Here is a 22,171-nt window from a genome sequence, read left to right as displayed (position 1 = left end):
TTATTAATGGCTTGACTGCCAAGTGTGCCTTCTACGAATGGAAGAACAGATTGTTTACTTTTTTTTTTTTTATTTGTATCCCACCGTTATCATTTTCACAAATAACTCAAGATGAACGAACATATCCAACCCACCTTCCTCCTTCTATTTTGGATGATGCGTGATGGGAAGTTCTGCAGGAAAGAGAAAGGATTGGACTGGTGCCCATCTTGTTGTCATTTCAGAAAGCAAATGCTGTTCATTCAGCACAGCATTTGGGACTGTCACCATTGCGACTGGACAATAAGTGGACTTTGTTTTAGAGTGCTCTTATACATTTGAGGATAGTGTTTTATTATTTTATGTGCGGATCTCTAGAAGTTGCATTTGAAATAAACTGTATATTAATGCCGTAAATGAAAAACAAACTGGGGGCAAATTGTATTCTCATAGACCTTATTTTGGAGTAAACATCTGCATGTAAATGACGTATAAGGACAGGAATGGATTTTGAATGCAATTTATTCCAGTTCCACTAGAGGGATCCACTTCTTTGGAATCACCAATGGATGGCCATCCAGCCTACTTGAGCCTCCAGTCAAGTAGAGCCCACTACCTCTTCAGACAGCCTGTTGCATCGTTTTTTATGATTTATCAATACGAAATTGTTATTGATGCCCAAGCAAAATGTATTCCATTGTAATTCTGACCATTGTTTCTGTCTTCTAGAACAATACATGTCTTCTACATGATAGATGGTCATCATGTCTCTTTTCTCCATATCAGACATGACCCAGGTCTTCAATCTTTCCTCATATCAGGGGTGAAATCCAGCAGGTTCTGGAGAACCGGTAGTGGAAATTTTGATCAGTTCGGAGAACCGGTAGCAGAAATTTTGAGTAGTTTGGAGAACCGGCAAATAACCACCTCTGGCTGGCCCCAGAATGGGGTGGGAATGGAGATTTTGCAATATCCTTCCTACAGGAGTGAGGTGGGAATGGGGATTTTGCAGTATCCTTCCCCTGCCACGCCCACCAAGCCACACCACGTACACCAAGCCACACCCACAGAACAGGTAGTAAAAAAATTTGGATTTCACCACTGCCTCATATATTTTTCCTTCAACCGCTTATTAATTTGGTTGCCAGGAGTGGAATAATACAGGTAGTCCTCAATTTACAACTGTTCACTTAATGACTGTTCAAAGTTACAACAGCCTGAAAAAGGTGACATGATCATTTTTCACACTTACAACTTTTGCAGCATCCTCACGATCATGTCATCAAAATTCAGATGCTTGGCAACTGATTCATATTTATGACCGTTACTCTGTCCCAAGATCATGCGATCACCTTTTGCAACTTTATGACAGGCAAAATCAATGAGGAAGCCAGATTCACTTAACAACCATGCTGCAGTGATTCACTGTGACAAGAAAGGTCATAAAATGGGGTAAAACTCACTTAACAAAAGTTTCACTGAAACGACAGAAATTTTCGGCTCAATTGTGGTCGTAAGTCGAAGACTACCTGTAGTCTAAGTGAACTCTGATCAACACAGAATAGAAATGAATAATTACTTCTCTTGATCTTGTATCTGTTTCAACTATTTCCCCTATAGTTTGAAGCCGTTTTTGGACAGATATATGGGAGCTGTAGGGAAAAGAAGGAAATCCATTCCACCAAAATCTCCATTTCATTCAAGAATAGGCATCATTGGCAATCACTTATTGACCTGTTAACTCTCAGGCACATTATATCATGGGCTTTAGACCTAAAAAGCTGGTGCCATGATAAATGCATCAATTTTAAAAGAGCTGTAAGATTCTGGCTTTTCCAAAAGCTAAATTTTGAGTAATATTTATATTTCTAAAACTCTTGACCTAAAAATCTTATTACTGCACTATTTAACTTTCTTCACTTGAGCTATGAGACTAGAAGAAAAATCAGATAGCCCAGTGCTGACAGCTGTTGCCCAGCTACTCAATCCCGTCTTCTAGCTAGAGCTGAACCATTTAACAAAGTCTTCCATTACCTGCACCTTTAGAACTCATTTTCTCTCTGCCTATCTGTCTTTTCCAGACAGCCTACTGGCCTGCTTAGCTTAGAAGAAATTCCTTCAGTTTCGCCTAGAGGGACTAAGGGGGGATATTGAGAGCAGCATCTGACTCAGAATTGATTTGCTGGAGCACTTCGTGAGGTGCATTTCCTGCAGTCCTGGGAACTGGAGAAAATGCAGGCCTGGAGGCATCCGTGAGAGCAGACAAGTTTAGAAAAATCCTGCTGATTGCTTTTGATCCTGCCCTGTGTCAGTTTTTGGATGCACCAGCAAACTAAAAACCATTTGATATGTGGAAGCTGTGCTTGGCATATGCTTGGAAATCCACAAGCAAGAGGGGAGCTAAATTAAAAATAATTGAGAAAGAAGCAAACACAACCAAGAAGCAACATTTGGTGTTTCCTTAGGCTCCAGCTGTGAGCGGTGTCTGTCTGGAATTTAATGTTCAAGGCGAAGCGTGTATCTATAGCTTGAGCCTTAAGCACAATAAATTCTTGGGGTTCTACACATGCTCCATTTCTTCCCTGCTAGACGAAAAGGCAGTAATACTACCCAAATTTTCCTCTGCAAAGAGACCCAAGATGACAACAAGCTTTCTGCTTGGCTGCTTATCTGAAGTGAAATCAAACAGACACAAACATTGACATACACCATTCTCCTCGGCGAAGCCATGCGATCTGATCTCGTCCTCTGGCATCTCAGCTACCCGGCCTCTGTCTCTTGGCCAGTTTCTAGCCTCCGCCCTTGCTTTCACGGTGAAAGCTTGCAGCACTTAAAGGTTGCAGACCTTAGCTTCTATTGTATGTAAATATTGGGGAATGGGGAATATAGTGTGTCAGCTCACTCAGAAGAAAGCCCCACAGAACAAAGCAGAGTTTATTTCCTACTGTGGATGCCCAAAATAAAACTCCCTCCCTGAAAATATTTAAGAAGTCCTAGTTCTAACAAAAATGGGCCGTGCAGAGATTCAAGGATTTCCAAAGTTTTGTTCAAGGTTGGTTAAAAGCAGAAATAGGATGGGAATACATAATGGGTAAAGTATTTTCTGTACTGTTGCATTGTGTTTTCAGTTCCTTAAAGCAGAAGGGCTTGTCTTTCAACAGTGCATCCTTGCCATGGTAACTGAGTCCATCCACCCGTTTCTCTTTCCTTCTATCTTCTCTAGCACCACAGTCTTCTCCAGAGAGATAGCTCTTTACATATGTCTACGCTTAAACATATCTAATAAGAGAGAACCAAATACATCTATCGTGGTAGGAAGACAGCTGTGTTACTCTGTGGTGGCCAAAACTCAAGAGCCATCTTGTCATGCTAACCAATTTTATTAAAAAGCATAAGCGTTTGTGAAATGCAGCTCATTTCACCAGATGCATTCTGATTTTCATCCCCTCTGAGTAATTGATCTCTCTGTGGAACTGCTTTCTTAAATCTTTCCCTAACATTTAGCCAGAAGGCTTTCCTATAATTTAAATCCATTATTCCATACTCTTGTTCTGAAACGAAAGAAAACAGGTCTTGCTCTTCTTCTGTCTGATGCCCCTTCAGGTACTTGAAAGTACTTTTGCATCCCTGCTCCGTCATCTTTTCTCAAGGTTAAATAGACTCAGTTCCCCCAGTATGAGATTTAGTTTCCAGGTCCCTGATTATTCTTGTTGCTTTTCTTAGAATCTGTTTGCTCCATTTATTCATTTGTTAAAAGTGTGTCACCCAAAAGGCTTGAAATAGCATCAGAGAGAAATTCTCCTGCACATCCTGAATAGCCGCGGGAAGGGAGAGCAACCTAAGAAGGCATGCACCCCTCAGCAACCTGGGAGTATAGTACATCACTTGAACTTTGGCAGCAAAATGGTCAGTTCCTGGGAGGGGTGATTTGAAGAACCAAAATGGGAGCAGGTTGCCCTTTTAAAGCCTCCTGTCTCCATTCTCAAGCGTTGCTGTCCACCATGCTGAACATCTTCAGCCACATCATTGGCAGCGATACTACAGTATTCCATTTCCTTATTGCCTCCTTCAGTAATCCAAAAAGTTGGGAGGTTGGCTTCAGATCCACATCTGCTCAAAAGTTATCCATCCATCCTGAGTTACCATACAAGGCAGCCAAGGATTATGTTTGAACATCCTACTGCCCATTGTCCACTTGTCTTTCCAATAGTTTGCAGCTCCATTGTTGTGCCCACATCTCTGAAATCCCAAGGGAAGTCACACCAAGAGGCTTTTTCAGTAGAGCTGGTACTCTTAGCACTCCACGGGGAATCCTGCTGTTGAGAAATTATTGGGGAACTCCTTTCTTCCTTAGAGAATGTTGTAAGACTTGCCCTCAACAAACAGTTGTGGTAGACTTTCAAAATGCACATTCTTCCCTTCAGTAATTTAAACAGCCTAGATCAGGGGTGTCAAACTCGTGTCGTCACGGCAGTGTCACACGAGGTATTGTGACTTTTTCCCCCTTTGCCAAACCGGACGTGGGCGTCGCCATCACGTGACGCATCTGACCCGTGGGCCGCGAGTTTAACAGCCCTGGTTTAGGTTCTTCATCCCTTACCTTCTGCTATTCAGTTCTTTCCAGGAAGAGAGGAACTAAATGTTTCTCCAACTTTTGGGAAAGAGAAATCTTCTTCTCGGGTCTTAAAAGTTCCTCTTCCAGTGCCTGGTGCTGTCTCTTTTTGCATCAGAGAAAATTCTTTTTCCAGGTATCTTGTTTTCCCCTCTCCTTGCTTTTCTGAGAGCTTCCACTGGAGTCTTGCTTTGCCAAATGGGGAAACCTGCTAGCTGCGAGAGACCCGGAGAATGATGAGTTATTTCATTTAGAGACTATTCAAAGTTACAACGGCACTGAAAAAAGTGACTTATGACTATTATTCACACTTATGACCATTTCAACATCCCCATGGTCAGGTGATTAAAATTCAGATGCTTGGCAATTGACTCATTGTTGTGATGGTGCAGTGTCCTTTTGCGATCACCTTTTGTGAACCTCTGACAAGCACAGTCAATGGGGAAGGCAGATTCATGTAATAACCATGTAACTACCTTAACACCTGCAGCGATCCACTTACCAACGGTGACAAGAACGGTCCTAAATGGGGCAAAGTTCACTTAACAACTGTCTCACTTAGTGACAGAAATGCTGGGCTCAATTGTGGTCGTTAAGTCGAGGACCACCTGTACTCAGGGAACCCATTAGCTCAAAAGAAGCCATCTGCCTGGAGGTGGGGGGTGACAAGAGAGGTAACACGCCTCATGAGGTTGACCCATCCCTCCCTTCCCCTCTTCTCACTAGCAGACATCACAAAGCGAAGGCCAAACAACGGAACTAGCGGTAGGACGTTGTGTGTTGGGGGTGTGTGTGGCGGGAGGAGCGTGATCCGGGATGCTAAAACCGGACTTGCACCTGTATTTAGGCCCAGACGGAAAGGCCCGCCGTGCTTCAACCATTGTAAACGCCTGGGCTCTGCCCTCTCCTGCGAAACCCCTGGAGGGGAATCGGCACTTCCGTAGCAAACGGTAGACTTTCGTTTACCGCCCTTGGAAGTTAAATCCCCCCCCCCCCCGAGTTTAGTTTAGGAGTCTTGGCGGAGGCAGCGCATCAGCTCCAGGCCAGGAAAACCGGGACGACGTCCTGGCGGCCGGCGAGGGGCGGGCCGGGGAGGCGTCTCCCTCGGGCCTGGTCGGAGGCGGCGCGGGAGGCGGGAGCGGAGGCTCGGTGGCAGGGGGACGATGGTGGAGGCTTGGTACATGGACGATTCCCGGGAGGACCCCCGGAAGCCGCATCGCCCAGAGCCGGATCGGCCGGTCAGCCTAGAGCAGCTGAGCCGGATCGGCGTCTTTTACTGGAAAGTAGGCAGAGCAGGAGGAGGGAGGCGGGCCGCGTCCGAGACTTGCAAAAAAGGCTGCCCGGGATCTGGCTCCGTTTGTAGCGAGCTTGCGCAAAACCAGGCTGGGGGATCTGGCGCACGAGCCCGAGGCAAAGGCGACTGACTTGTGGTCGGTGGGGAGGATCGCTTTTCCGGCCTTGCCGAGGGTGGTGGGGACGGAGCCCCAAATCCACCCTTAGCCACGGAGCATACTGGCCGCCCTCATTAAGCGACCTTCATTCTTGAATTAACCGAGGTTAACTCCAAGCCTTGGAGAGACCGTGGGGGGAAAATGTTCCTCTTTGACTCTTTCTTTCTTTCTTTCTTTCTTTCTTTCTTTCTTTCTTTCTTTCTTTCTTTCTTTCTTTCTTTCTTTCTTTCTTTCTTTCTTTCTTTCTTTCTTTCTTTCTTTCTTCCTTCCTTCCTTCCTTCCTTCCTTCCTTCCTTCCTTCCTTCCTTCCTTCCTTCCTTCCTCTCTTTCCTTCCTTCCTTTCTTTCTCTCCTTCCTTCCTTCCTTCCTTCCTTCCTTCCTCTCCCCCCCCTCTCTCTCACACACACGCACACACACGTTTTCTTGTTGGCCTTTCCCACTGATTTTTTTATTTGGTGTTTCTCCCCCCCCCTTCTTTACCCTGAAAAAATGCGTTAAAAAAAGCAATCCAGTTATGGAGATCGTACAGGGGAATCTGACCTCTTGAAAAACTGACAGCTCCTACAAGTTCTGTTTTAACGGATGGCATTTGCTTTAATGACAAAATGTGATCATATTTTCACATTTTATATTATGCTTTGGATTGCCTCTCTTCTGTTTATCCCCTTGACTTATATTAAAGGGGGCCTGCAACCCATTTTATGGGTTTCACAACATCAGAACTAACAGACTAATGCATGGACATGTACACAGACACACAAAACACACACAACCTAGCCAAAAGTATTGTCTACTGTACAATATTGCCAGTTCAATCAGTTGCTGGCTTGGTGAAGCTGGTGTGAGTCCAGCCCCTTGGCCTTTTTGGGTCTAATTTATCCAATGGGATCATTGCTATAGTTCTCTGGGACGTTAGTGGGTCATGAAAGGAAATTTGCAAACCAAGTATAATTATTAATAACAGTAATCATTAGCATCGCTGATAATACCTGCTGACACTTTAACATCTGACAAATTTATCATGGTGTAAGCTTTCATGCATTAAAATTCACCTTTGCAGATCATTTTGTGTTCTGTTTAGTTGACCAGGAGAATACCATGCATTACAGTTGTAAATATTCATACCAATAACCTATGAAGGCAACAGATGTATGCAAATTACAAACAGTGATTCTCCCATAAATGCAAAACACTCCCCCTTCCTAATTCCACACAAACAAAAAGACAGTTCAGTACACCCTTCCCCTTGCGCTGATTGACTGAGCTGGAATTGAAGAGAACTGTAGTACAGATCTGGAAGAGAACTGCTCAGGGAAGACTTGATTGGACCTCATTTAGTTGCAAATCATTTTACTTGGAAGAGGAACAAGGTTTGTTCCCTGTTGTCATGAAAATATAAAATCCATCAGTTCCTTGGACTTCTTCCCACTGTTGTAGGACAGGTTCTTGTCTTGTGAGGCAGAGGGCAGGATTAAAAAAAAAAAATACAGGATAATGTCTACATTAGTAATGCTAGACGCTAATTTTAGTTTTCCCCGGAGGCTAAAAAAAACTACAAAAGCCAGATGTGGGTGACTTAACTGAGGGGTTAGAGAATCTGTACCTTCAGCTCATTTTTCCTGTTGTTTTGTGTGGCTTCTATACTGTTGGGGAGGGACCAGCTGCTGCGAATATTCTTGCTATGTAGCAGATAAGTCGCTCATACTCGCTTGGGTTGGATTCCGACCAGGCAGGTCCTGTTGAAGCTTTCAGATCAAGATCTCGTGTAATTATCTGAAGCAATTTTAGCCCTGTGCCTCCAGAGGAAGCGAACAGGGTTCTCCAATCTGTTACCTCAGCTACTGTTTGTTAGATCATATCCTCCTGGATAATTAAGATTGCCTGGGAACTGGCGTGTGGTTGGGTCCATGTGGTGTCAACTTCTCTGAGGAAAAGGTTGGCAAGGAGGTTTTGCTATGTCCTCTCTTCAAGAAGATATTACTGGGCCCAACAGTCCCGGACAACTATCATCCAGTCTCCAGCCTTCCTTTTTGTTAGGAAATGTGGTAGTTAGGCTTTAGCTCCAGAGGGCTCTGGAAAAAACAGATTATTTGGACTCATTTCAGTTGGTTTCCAGACTGGGGTTTAATGCAGAGACAACTTTGCTCATGTTTGTGGGTGACCTGTGATAAAGCTGGGATAGGAGTGGTGTGGCCATCCTTTCGCTCCTTGATCTCTCAGCAGCTTTTGATACCATTGATAACTGGGATCGGACTTTTCGTTTCTAAGTGATGTGGTCATAAAGGGGAACGTTACATGACCACATTGTGTATCAATGGCAACAGTCCCTGTTGCCTTGGTTTAAGAGAGAATTACGGGCTGTTAAAACAAGGATCTCACAAGTTGTGGCTTTCAACAAGCAAAGTCATTGGGGATGCTGTTAGGAAGTTGCGAGTCCTGGGCGACTCACAAGCAGGCTGGCAGGTGGGAAAATGGCTGTGGTGACTAGTAAGTACAGCCAGGAGGGAATGAAAGTTCCACTTTGCTGTTTTTGCTGTTCCCAGCTGACCTTTGCCATCTTCTGCTGTTGCTGATAAGGTGCACCCAGCCTGGCCCTTCGTGAAACAGTTGCTGACCGTGGGAAGCCCTCAAGAAGGTCGTGTGTGGCCTTTGGAAAAAGACCTTATGCAACCAGCAGCTGCCTTGTGAAGGGCCAGACTTATCACACCTCCTCAACAGCAGGAGGAAGAAGATGGCAAAGGTCAACTGGAGGTGGCGGAATGAGTGGTCATTAAGTGAGAACTATCTGTATGCTTCATATTATATCATATAATGATGTAATGAATTTCAGTCCTCAGTTCCTCAGGCAAGTTTAGCAAATCCAATCCATGACATTTATTCATTATGTTCACCACTTAATTATATAGAACATCACAGGAGCCGTTTCTTGTTGGTCTGGTGATTGCATTTGTTTTCTTTCGTTTCAAATTGAGATTGTGGAAGAAAACGTTAATGAGACAATTGCAATCAGTACTGGTTTTTATTTTTGCTAATTGAATAGAATTCCATCTTTACTTGCAGAATATATTGAAATTGATGATCCTCCAATTATTTATTTATTTATTTATTTATTTATTTATTTATTTATTTATTTATTATTTATTTATTAATTTTATTTCTATACCGCCCTTCTCCCGAAGGACTCAGGGCGGTGTACAGCCTGATTAAAAGCACAAAGACAGACAAAATTTAAAAATAATTAAAATTATTAAATGATAGGCCCAATTATAAAACCCCAAATTTAAAATCCCATATTTAAAACCAATTAAAATCTTTACATTGATAGCCCAGCCTGGCGGAACAACAAGGTTTTGAGGGCACAGCGAAATACACGGAGATCAGAGATTTTACGAATTTCTGGGGGCAGTTCATTCCAAAGGGCTGGGGCTCCCACAGAGAAGGCCCTCCCCCTGGGTGTCGCCATCTGACATAATTTGGCCGATGGCACCCTGAGGAGACCCTCTCTGTGGGAGCGAACTGGCCGGTGGGAGGCTACTGGTGGCAGAAGACGGTCTCGAAGGTATCCAGGTCCAATGCCATGGAGCGCTTTAAAGGTGGTAACCAACACCTTGAATCGCACCCGGAAGACCACTGGGAGCCAGTGTAGCTCGCGCAGGAGGGGTGTCACGTGGGCACAACGAGTTGCGCCCATAACCACCCGTGCAGCCGCATTCTGGACCAGTTGGAGCCTCCGGGTGCTTTTCAAGGGGAGCCCCATGTAGAGAGCATTGCAGCCCCATGTAGAGAGCATTGCAATTATGACCGTGTGTGGAGTTATCTTTTCTTTTGTTGAAAAGAAAATATTTGTTCTGAATATTGTATTTTCTTGGCAAAAATCTGTTAGTCCCTCTCCTGCTTGGTTTTGTATACCCAATGCCAACTGTTCTTATTATTGCTGGTGTAATGGTAGTGTTTTAGTGTATTGTTAATATACCTTTTTTAGGTGTGGGGCAGGGGTGGGTTCTACTTACCTTTACTACTGGTTTGCAGTGGGGCTGCGTGCGCTTGCTTGCTTTGCTCGCTCTTGCACATGCTTGCTTCGCTCTCTCTCGTGCGCACTCTTCATATCAACTGTATCTGTGGTTGGACCATAGATGCGGATCACTGAAATATTGAATGGCTTGTCTTGGAGTTGAGAACATTATATCATTTAGTCATGCTTAAAGATAAACTAACTACTACACTAACTTTACTAACTACGTTGGCTTTGGTACCCTTTTGGTAATAAGGACACCTACTCATTTCTTTCCCTGTGATTACTACGGTAGAAGATCTGTTATTCCTCCTTTAATTTGGTCCTTTGGATATGACCTTTTTACAGTGGATGATCTTTCTGAGAATGTAGCCTCTCAGCAGTATTATTTTTGGTATCATTGTGATATGCAAGGCCTTTTATAGCTCCAATTATGAAGTCCATGAAAGACTGTTTTCCTAGTCATTCATCAATACTTCGTATTTATTTAGGTAGAATTGGCTAATTTAATAGGCAGACCTTAAAAACTTGTATCTTAAAAAAAATCCAAAATCTCCTGCACCTTTGTTTTGGTTGTTTCTTTATTGTACACCTAAAAAAGTGGAAGGTTGTTGCCTTATAATAGCTTTCCTCAGCCTAATTCCCTTTGGATGTGTTGGATTTCAGCTACGGTAATAGAAGGTCATTATGGTTTGGGATTATGGGAATTGAAATCCAACACATTTAGAAGACAGGAAAACTGCATTAGAAAAGGCAGGGCAATCTCTGGATGACCTGGGCAAGATAGATGCATTTGTGCTTCTCTCAGCTTTACACTGCTGCTACTCCTTCCTATGAAGTAGAGCTATTACATTTAGAACAGGGGTCTCCAACCTTGGCAATTTTAAGCCTGGAGGACTTCAACTCCCAGAATTGCTGGCTGGGGAATTATGGGAGTTGAAGTCCACCAGGCTTAAAGTTGCAAAGGTTGGAGACCCCTGATTTAGAAGGAGGAGAAATACAGATATTATTAATACGGACCTGAGCAGTCTCAAAAATTGATAAATATACTAGAAAAGTCCTATTAGTTTTGTCAGGATTTAAACTTAATCTCATTTGTTTGCTTGATTCATGCTGCTTTCCATACTAAGGCTAATTTTGTTGTTTTGGAAATCTGCCCTCGTGGTGATGGCAAGCTGCCTTGAGGAAAATCCAGGGAAGGACTTAAGCAAGGGTTTAAAGCTCTTGAGGTAGCTGTTTTCCCTTCTCTGGAAAACTTAATAATGACATTACAAAGCTGGCTTTGTCATAATCTCATTTCTGAAGAATCAAAATGATCTAGAAAATAAGAATATTATTGCTAATCTCTGAAGATGTTTTATCCTTTTAATAAACAATCCTGATGATCCTTGATCCATGTACCTATTTAGATTAATGTTTCAATTGTGGGATTGTTCTGAAGCCAAGGTACATCCATTCATATGATTAGGCTGATGGCGGGGGTGGGGGGGTATTTGCAGAATTGTAGGATAATATATCAGTACATGAATGCTTACCGAATCAGGAAAACTGATGCTCTGCATGACTTGGAAGAGGCCATGCATGCATCTATCATTAAAGTTATTTATCTGAAGGAAATATTAATTTGATAATTGGGACCGGTTTGCTTTACTGAATTGGTATTGTTCAAGAGTTCCAAAAGGATGAAAAACACTTGGTTATCTAAACTGAGTATTCCACCTTTTTTCTTGACCACAATTTTTTATTCTTTTTGACAAATGATTCATCACTTCTTAAAGACACACTGGCAAGCTTTCAAGAGAAAAAAGTTGCAAGGCTGCATGTGAAATCTTTGGAAAGTAAATAAGTGTAAACTATTATGATTGCAAAATCTTGTTAGTGTTGCTGAGCCTTAGGTGACCCAATTTTCAATTGTGTGTGAAGCATAATCGTATTTAAACAAGTCGTATTTTTTGTAGCCCTATTTCTTCCTCAATTCAGCATGAAAAAAATGCTTTAGAGAGATCTTAATTTCCTTGTACATCAGAATGCCGGTTACCTTGTTTTGAATAAGTGAACCAAGACAATCCTTTTTATTATTATTATTTTGTAGCTGGATGCTGACAATTATGAGACTGACCCAGAATTAGCCAAAATTCGTAAGGAGAAGAACTATTCTTGGATGGATATAATAACGATAAGCAAAGATATGCTGCCAAATTATGAAGAGAAGGTAATAACTACAGCTTTGTTTGAGCTTTGGGAGGATTGTAAAGACTGGAATTTACCACTAGAGTGTGTGCCAGTTTTAAAAGTTTCTATTCTGCTGTCTGAGCAGTGGATTCCCTTTGTTTAAGAAGTAATTCCCCACTTCATATCTTCTGTAACAGGAATATGTGAGTGTATAAGTGTAGATACCTTTTAGCTGCTTTCTAATTTTTATAACAATGTTCTGGTAACTAAACAGCCAGAGAATTCTGTCATGTGAATTTAATGATAGAATGCACGACTTTTAAATAAATATATATTTTTCTAGTGTCTGGTGAAATGACACATATTTAATTCCTACTGCTCCTGTTGAGGCAGTCCTCAAAATCACTTTGCTCTATCAAAAATAGTGGTTGAGTTTACAGATTATGCTGGGGCTAAGCCATAAATATGTTTATTAGTCTTAGATTATTATTGTAGTTTATTTAATAAACAATGGTTAAGCAAAGGGAATGGCATAGGAATGTTCAAATGAGTTGGGGACTAAACAAAGTAGTTTTCCTGACATAAGACGAGTGTGTACGATATATCAAGCTTCCAAAGGAAATGGAAATAACAAGTATGAGATTTTTAGAGTGATAATTCAGGAAGAGAGACTTCTCTTTAATTTTCTTAGGTGGTTGTCAAGGCAATGCATTTGAAGTGCTATGAATATTTTAGTTGATCGCTGGAGAAAATTAAGAATGCATACCTGATCTATTTCTCTTGATTCATTTTAGGAATATCCTCACTTGTTGTGGTTAGCATTAATTTTTAAAAATTATCCTAAGAAAGACAAAATACTTCTGTCATTGTTTATTTATTTATTTACTAGATTTAGACTTTCTTCTAGCAGTAACAGGAAGGATGATAATAACCTGGCTTCTGAAAAATAGTTAGGCCACTGAAGGATTCATTGTCAGAAACCTGTCAAAAGGAGCTAGATACATAGATGCAAAAACAAAATAAATAAATGAAGCTTTGATTTGGCTACAACGTCTGAAATCTGACCCTTTCTAATGTCCTATCTTCCCAGAGATAGAATATTTCATTCTGTCACACTTTTATTTATTCTTACTATCAGATGCCGGACTACGGACTAGAAAATATAGAAATTAATTAGTTGTTAGGCAGAGAGCTGATACATTTCATGAAAGATGGAGCCTGCCATTTCAAAATTGGCACTGCAAAAGGTTATCTGTGAAGTTTAAAAACCAGATGTTGCCCATCCTCAGAATTAAAGGGTAAGGGTTGTTTTTGTAGTTCCTTTCCTTGGTTTATATTAATAAACTTTTTATGGCAGTTAGGGGAAAGAAAAAGCCTGAGTAGGAAGGGAAGCAGGCAGGAAGAAAACAATAGTATTCCTTTGGGATGTATCCATAGCCGCTGAACCTACTGATTTATTTATAGCAGTAGTTCAGCTGTCCCCACATTGGTTGGTGCTCTCTGATTGTAAAACAATATTCTAGCTAGGGGTTGTTTCTCCAGCACATCTGGAGGACATCCAGTCAGAGAACACTGCATTTTAAGTGTAGATCCAATGGCTGGGTTTTTACAACATATTAACCTTTAACATATTAACAACAGAGGCGGTCTGATCTGGTAGTTAAGATGCCAGGTTAGAAAGCAAGAGACCATGAGTTCAAGTCCCGCCTTAGCCATGAAAACCAGCTGTTTGATCTTGGGCCAATCACTCACACTTAGCCCAACTCATCATCTCACAGGGTTGTTGTGGGGAAAATAGGAGGAAGATGTGTTGGATATGTTGGCTGCCTTGAGTTATCTGTAAAAATAATAAAGGTGTGATATGTATATATATATATGTGTGTGTGTGTGTACGATATATATATATATATATATATATATATATATAAATTTATATTTCGCTGATAAAGAAATAAAGGGAGACTAATATAGATCTATTTCAAGCTACTTAGTTCTCATCAGCTAGTCATACCCTTACTTGGATTCAAACTTGGGCTGCCTGCATGTTAGGCAGTAGTATTTACCTCAGAGCCACAAGTTTATCAGCGAAATATAAATTTGGTATAAAATGGTTTGTGGTGAATGCGACTCCTTGAGGGCTCCTGGATTGGAGCTGAAAGGCAAAAGGGATGCGGTATGCTCCCTCCCACATGCTGGGGTACACCAGGTGTCTCAGTTCCGAACCATGGTTTGTGGACTAACAGTGGCTTGATTCATATTTTGTGTTAAACAATGGCATTGTTAAATATGGCTTTTTTGAATAAGTGACTAATTGAAGTCACACATCACACAAAACCAAAAGAAACATTATATTAATAGTTTAATTCAGTGTAAATAAATCAATGTAAATTTAGTCACTGAATTCCTTAAAGATCATCTGAGTGCTCCCGAAGAATTATCATTAGACTACAGGTAGTCCTTGACTTACAGCCATTTATTTAATGACTTCTTGAAGCTACAATGATACTGAAAGAAATGACTTACAATCAATCCTCCTATCTACTGATCATCGCAGCCTCCTCACGGTTGCATGATCAGAAATTAGATGCTTGGTAACTGGCATCTATTTACGATGGTTGCCCCATCCTGGCCATTTGCAACTTTGCCAGCCAGGCTTCGGACAAGCAAAGTCCATGGGAGAAGCTGGATTCACTTAATGACTGCATGATTCACTTAACAACTGTAGTGATTCTTTAACAACTGTGGCAAAAACGTCATACTGTAAAATCAGGTGCAACTCACTTAACAACTGCCTTACTTAGCAATGGAAATTCTGGTCCCAATTATGTTCATAAGTTGAGGACTACCTGTTCTATAATGCATTATACGTGGGTCTGGCCTTGAAGACTATGTTGAAGCACCAATTAACAGAAAGTAGCAGCTATCATTGTTAAGGAGCACTTAGTTGAATAGATTAACATACTTTTGTCTTAAACAAGTGAAAATACTCCTTGATTTTTCTGAGCATGGTTTGAGGTTCTACTTTTTTGTTTTAATTGAACTTAAAGCCCCGGACACCTCTCCAAGTCAAACAAAGTGCCTAATAATGGCACCACCACAATCCAGTTTTGTCTGGATTGAGTTTTGTTTTATTGCCGCCCATCTGTTTTATTATTGATTAGGCTTAGCAGCTCCTCAGCTTCGCTGAATCTGATAATAAGGAGAAAGGGAGGTGGGCATTTCATTTATTAGCCAGTCAGAGCATTAAGGTTATTTCTTTTCAGAGTCATATTCCATCCAAATTGATGAACTGTGTGTGTGTGTGTGTGTGTGTGTGTGTGTGTGTGTGTGTGTGAGAGAGAGAGAGAGAGAGAGAGAGAGAGAGAGAGAGAGAGAGAGAGAGAGAGAGAGAGAGAGAGAGAGAATGAATGGCACCCTGATTCCCAGAGAATAAAACCAAGGAGGACACAGCTTGCTAACAGAGTCTGACTTGTCTGAAGCCAAAATGCATCCAGACATTCTAGGATAGAATAAACATTTGATGGAAGGAACGGAACAAGACATATGATTTCAGAGGTAGAAAATCTCTCAAAAGTAGAAGACTGCATGTGAAAAGGCTCTGAGATTGTCTGTGGTGAAAGAGAAGCAGGAACTAGAATGGTCTCCCTGTCATAGCTATCCTCTAAGGGAAGGTCATGGAATTGAATCCCTGCTCAGTGCAGAAATACATCCGGATGGCTTTCCACTCCACTCCCATGTCAAGGTGGGGGCAATAAGCAATAAACTGACTTTGTATAAATATACAAAAGTATGAAGGCTATTGCTTAACGCATTGTAAGCCGCCCTGAGTCTCCAGAGAAGGGCGGCATATAAATCAAATTAAAAAAAAAAAGGTGTGTCAGCTTTCTGAGCCTGACACTTTTGCTATGTGGATTTCTACTTCTAGAATGGTCAGCCTGATCACTGATTTCAGCAAGAAATTCTGAGAAATGAAATCTGTAGATCCACAGCAGATTCAAGGTTGACTCAGCCTTCCATCCTTCCGAGGTTGATAAAATGAGGAGCCAGATTGTTGGGGACAATATGCTGACTTTGTAAAGCACTTAGAGAGGGCTGTGAAGCACTGTAAAGCAGTATATAAGTCTAAGTGCTAATGTTATTTCCCAACCTGGCAAATTTAAGATGTGTGGATTTCAACTCCCAGAATTCTTAGCAATGGCAATTCTGGGAAATGAAGTCCACACATCACAAAGTTGTTTAGGTTGGTAAGCACTGGTTTAGATCTAGGTTGGAAAAGTTGAAGTGCATGGTGTTCAAGGCTGTCTATAAAATACTTTAGTATCTGAGGCAGAAAATCCTGGGAATGTTTGCATCTTGTCAGCCCTCCCGAGTAAATCAGACAGGAAACACAACCAGATGAGCTAAATCTACTTTATTGTAAGGGTACATTAACAGAACCTTGCGAGTCTGAAAGTGCAAATCTTCTGCCAACACTTTCAACTAATCCATTAGATTGGGTCTCCCCTAATTTTCTCTCTCTGACCATTAAGAAACCTAGGGCTCTTCCACTCTCTTGTCTGATCATTTCCTAGGAAGCATTTCTTCCCCTTGTCCCTCAAGGTCATTCTCACATGCCAATACACAACCTAAAACAATATATGGAATAGTTGCTGAGCAGCTAAGCTTTTGTGACACTTCAAATCAACTGCTTGAGCCAATCATCAGCGTAATGGAAGGACAAATTCTCCTCAGGGAGTCTCCATAAATATCTCTCAGTAGCGGAGAGGAACATTTTAATTCAAATACGTTTATATCAGTCAATTTGATATTTTCATGTGTTAGGGAAAAAAATGCTGAAAGATCACCCTTATACAGTCTGGTGTCTTCCAAGTCCTTTAGAAACTGCAATTTAGAATCCACAACCTGTAAAATCAAAAATTGGAAATTTTGGATGCTCTAATCCTAATGTATCGAGGTAGTACTAGATTGAATCCAGGTAGCTGACAATATGATCTGTTTAGGGTGGGGGCATGAAATTTGTGAGATTTTTATGAAGGGTATATTTGAAAAACAATGCCACCTAGAGAGAAATATGGCTTCATCTGCCCATAGATGACAACCTATTTAGTAGGACTATTCAAGCAATTTAGAAGGGTGCTTCACTCATTGAAATAAGCCTTCCCAAGTTGCCAGCTTGCAGAGTTTTGACTAGTGTGCTGCCATCTGGTCAAGGAGGAACAAAGAGCTTAAATTCTATGCTGGGCATAGAGCAGGGAAAGAATACAACCAACATGCTCATTTGCTTTTATGTAATTCTTATTATCTGCAACAACTAGACTGGTATTTCAATACATAGCACTCATAGATTTAATGTTACAAACAGCTGGTCTCAAATTGAGGCTGAGGGACTGTAAGGATTACTAGGAATGTGCTTTTAAAATGTTTTCCAACTAGATGTTCAAAGGTCAGAAGTCCTTCATCTGCTGCAAGTCTGCCAATCTACTTTGTATAATTGCTGTAAGGATAAGTCTGAGAGAACTTCAAACTCTACCTTATAAACATTGAACAGCTGCCTATTGACAAAAGCTTGAGCATTTTGGAAGTAGCACCTTACAATCTGTGCAGCATGCAATATGCTACCAGTATGTGTTTGTAATAGACTTGCTCCACGGAAATGCTTCCTATTCTGTTCCTTCTCTCTCCTAGATAAAAATATTTTATGAAGAGCACTTACACCTGGATGATGAGATTCGCTACATCCTGGAAGGAAGTGGGTATTTTGATGTTCGTGATAAAGATGATAAGTGGATCCGGATTGCTATGGAGAAGGGCGACATGATCACACTTCCTGCTGGCATCTATCACCGTTTTACACTGGATGAATCTGTATGAAACAGGTTTTTCTTAAAAAAAAATAAAAATAAAATCCACATAGAATTGAGGCAGATGCAGACCAGCATATAAAAACATAGCTCTGATAATACCTTGGCTGTGAATCACTAATGTAGAAATGTATGGTTAGAATCTTGAAGAAGCAACATCTACAAATTCATACCCCATTCTAACAAATTTAGCATCTTACTGATGGAAAATCATTGATTTGATATTGGTGAGTTACCTTGCTTGAAATCATAGCACAGTATTGAAAACTTTCTTGACTTCCAAGCAACTCTCTGGGCTTAGAAATCAATTCCTAAGGTTCAGAGAAGGATAGTATTAGAGCACATATGCTTTCTCGGCTCTGAACTGCTATCTTTATAGATAAATGGAGCACTTGTGTCTCCAGCCTTGTCATAAAATCCATCTTTAGTAAGGGATTGGTGTTACCATAGCAACTATCCATTGGAGCCTCAGGAGATCTGCTCTGCTTTTTCTGTTGTTTGGCTTGTTGTGTGGGATACAAAGCATTCAGAACAGAAGGTTGAAGAAGCTAGTATTTTGCTGTGTCTCTATCCTCAGCTGCTGTGGACTGGAGATCAGTTTGTGGGATCCTTTTGTTGGTTTTATTATATAGGGAAAATATGTATAAGGCTGTGTTTCTGAATCCCAGGTTTTGTGCTAGCCACATGCCATAATAAATGTGTTTTATTTTATTAAGATAGCTAGGCATTCTATTCCATTTCATTTCAAAACCTTAACCCCCTCCCCCGCACACACAACTAAATAACACAACTCAAACACACAATTCTGACTTTTAAAAAGATCTTAGTCCAACATAACCTGTTATTTCTAATGTCTCTGATATTATACTGTTTAATAACTCAAACACACAGTGGCCTGCCTAAGCCACTGAATTTTTAAAAATGTCTTAATTTAAATATTAAGCAGCTGTTGCTAAAATGCTGCTACTGATCAGAGGCTAACATTTAAAAATATAAGCCAATAATTATGTGGTAATATAAAGGCTAACATGGTTATAGCATGAGCTGTCGATCATAAGCAAGAGACTACATTCCATTTTAGCTCATGTGATGAAATGAGCTATTTCTTATCCAGCTCCTGCTGAGAAAGAAAAGAGAGAGAGAGAGAGAAAGGAAGAAAGAGAAAAAGAAAATAAATTATTTATTTTCTTCACTGACAAATAAAAGGTTGTCATTTGAAAGCTTCTTTCCCTTTCTGAAACGAAGCTCTCCATTTTTTCTAGCTAAGTAGGTTAGAGATACTGACTGGGGTGATGGTCTCGTGCTTGTTGCTTCAAGTGAAACTGCTGTTAACAGACAAGCTCAGACTAGCCTAGGACTTTGTCCCTGGTAATCCAATTTCAAATCTGCTTCTTGATTGCAGTTCAGTATAGTGTGTGAACTAAGCCATCCTGTGCCCAGTTATTTCCTGTATTCTCTTGATAGCGGAACTAGCAAACTGGTTGTAGAGTAGCCTATTTGCATCGTGATTTGCAAAAAGAAAAAGAGTATGAATTCCAGTCTTAGTTGGATTGTCACAAAGATATAGTTTAAGAAGCCATAAAGACTTTCAACGTTTATGCAATTAATGGCATGCTTGCCCTTGTGAATTGAGAGTTCAAACACAACAGCATTTATGCGGAAGTAGATGGCCTCTTGAATTCTTTGCAATTTAAAACTAAGATTACCGGGTTTGGGTTGCAAGAATTGCATGACAGCTAGATGGCTGCCGTGAGTTAGCTCCCTGCAATTCTTTTCTGACATTTGTAGGTTACTTGGATTTTCTCAGCCCAGATTTGGGAGTCTGCTTTTATACTCAATAAGTGGATATTGAATATCAATTTGTGAGTTATTCTATGGACACTTTTCTACATCAGGGTAGTAGCTCTATGATCCTACAGGTGTTGAGTCACAACTTCCAGGTGTGTCCTGTGCTTTCCAACCCGTGGACTAGGGAATATCATACACAAAGTGGTATTTTCATTTAAATGGCCGTAGTTTTCCTGCTCCCATGCTTTGAAGAACAACATCACACCAACTTTTGCTTGAGATGATATGCGCGAAAAGCACCAGCTGTTCAAATTCAGTTTCTCCCAGACTCAGGAACAAGGCCAATAAAATGATGGAACTCTAAATCTGCCAAATGTCCAAAGAACTTCTTTCCCTTATGGGATTTTGAATATATTGACTCTGGTACCTGGCTGACTTGAAGTGATTTATATCACTATTATTTCTTCTACAATGTCAATATTGCAAACCAGGCGAAGAAAATCAGACTATGGGTTATAGCTATATTTTTAAAAGTCTGGATATTTTCTAAGGCTTGAATAAAATCACTCCAACTCTGTTCTTAAGTATTATATATGCTAATGTTTCTTTTTAAAAAAAAAATAAAAAAAAATCTTAATAGTGTGTATGGCAAAACACACTATGGCAAAATTGTTCTTAATTCTTTCAGCCTTTTGGTAGTTTGAAGCAAACTACCATTTTTTTATGAAAGTGAATTCTTATACTGAGTGTGAATTCTTGTGTTTCTCCTCCCAGAATTATGTCAAGGCAATGAGACTGTTCGTTGGAGAACCAGTGTGGATTGCTTATAACAGACCAGCTGACCATTTTCCTGCTCGAGCACAGTACCAACAGTTTTTGTCACAAACAGTACAATAAACCAGTAGGACAAACATGAGGCATGGAACATCCTGCAACATCTGTAACATTAAAATGGCAAAGCGGCTATGTTAACGGCATCTGCAGGTGATAAATCTTTGATTTCCCCTCTCTCAAATATCAATTTTTAATATCAAATTTTGTCCTTGGATGAATGGATTTTTACATACAATAGTGATTTATGTAGTTTGCAGATCCCAATTGAGAATATCAATCCTTTCTTGCTCCTCTTACAGCAATACTTCTCTGATTCATTCCTGCATTAACCTAAAGCATTATTATGTTTGATAGTTGCTTTAATGTTGTAATGCTAATAAAATAATATTCTATCTTTTAATTGTCTTCAGCCTTTTTAAGGAAGCTTGTTGTTGTTGGGTGTTTGTATCACCTACTGAGGGGTTCATCTGTGTAAGATGCATACGTAAATGCTCACACTGCATGCTTGGGTTTGTAATCACTGTAACGGAAGATTTGCACGGGGTTGTGAAAATCCAGATATGAAGTGTGAAATCTGTTTTTAAATGTCAGTCCTACAAAGATTGGATAGACATAGGTTTATCAGCTACAATAAATAAAACCCAATCAGTAAATTCTGTGGCATTCAGTCAAAGTTAAATCCACATAAATGGCCAAACTGGATGTGATGGATATGGCCATATTTGTACCCAGATTAATTCTTGTTTAAGTGAACTATATTTACTGAATTAACTGAGTTGACGAAATTTGCCCAACTGGCTGAATAAAGTAATCTTGCCGGCTATGTTTGTAAATGAGCCGCTGACCAGCCAACAGTGTTTTAAGCTAACACGTGAGCCTGGTTGATATGCAACCAGGATATCCCATGTTGTTTTATAAAATACGTAGCAGTTGCGAGGGAATTCTGATGCTGCAGAAGAATTATGATAATCAAAACATTAATTACCTAAAGATGAAAGTCAGCTCTTAAAACTGACTTATATTACTTTTGAATTAAAAGTAATATATTTCCATTTTCAGTTATTTAAAAAGTTGCTAGGCTTAAGATGTTTGGGGTGGGGCTGAAGCTGCTTTTCTGTGCTGAGCTGATGCTTTGGAGCAGCCTCCTTTCTGGTAAAGATTACTATAGACCAGTGTTTCTTAATCTCAGGAACTTTTAAGATGTATGGACTCAAGCCCATACATCTTAAGGTTGCTGAGATTTGGGAAATAGTGGATTAAACCGAAACCCTTGTTTTTCAGAAATTCTTAAGAAGACTTGAACTTTTTGGGAGAGCATTCTCCTAGGCTTATATATAAGATCCTATTTTTTCTGTTCTGATGGCTTCTTTTAGGTTTAGTGCAGGGCTGTCAAACTCCTGGCCTACGGGCCAGATGCGCCACACCCGGTTTAGCGAAGGGGAAAAAAGCCCAGATACGTCAT

At 40.5% G+C, this 22,171-nt stretch overlaps 1 protein-coding gene across 1 annotated transcript; it reads left to right on the top strand.

Annotated features, from left to right (window-relative positions):
• Positions 1–5,710: 5,710 nt before the first annotated feature.
• Positions 5,711–21,109, top strand: ADI1 (acireductone dioxygenase 1). Its single transcript, XM_070955128.1, has 4 exons — positions 5,711–5,874; positions 12,147–12,266; positions 17,912–18,091; positions 20,650–21,109. The coding sequence occupies exons 1-4, from the start codon at positions 5,755–5,757 to the stop codon at positions 20,770–20,772; spliced, it is 543 nt and encodes a 180-aa protein (XP_070811229.1). The 5' UTR covers positions 5,711–5,754; the 3' UTR covers positions 20,773–21,109.
• The last annotated feature ends 1,062 nt before the right edge of the window (positions 21,110–22,171 follow it).

Source organism: Pituophis catenifer, unplaced genomic scaffold (genome assembly GCF_029215685.1).
Source record: "Pituophis catenifer annectens isolate HBS135680 unplaced genomic scaffold, rPitCat1.0.hap2 SCAF_1, whole genome shotgun sequence".
Taxonomy (NCBI): domain Eukaryota; kingdom Metazoa; phylum Chordata; class Lepidosauria; order Squamata; family Colubridae; genus Pituophis; species Pituophis catenifer.
The sequence above is the reverse complement of the archived record's forward strand: the minus strand, read 5'-3'. Positions and strand labels throughout refer to the sequence as shown.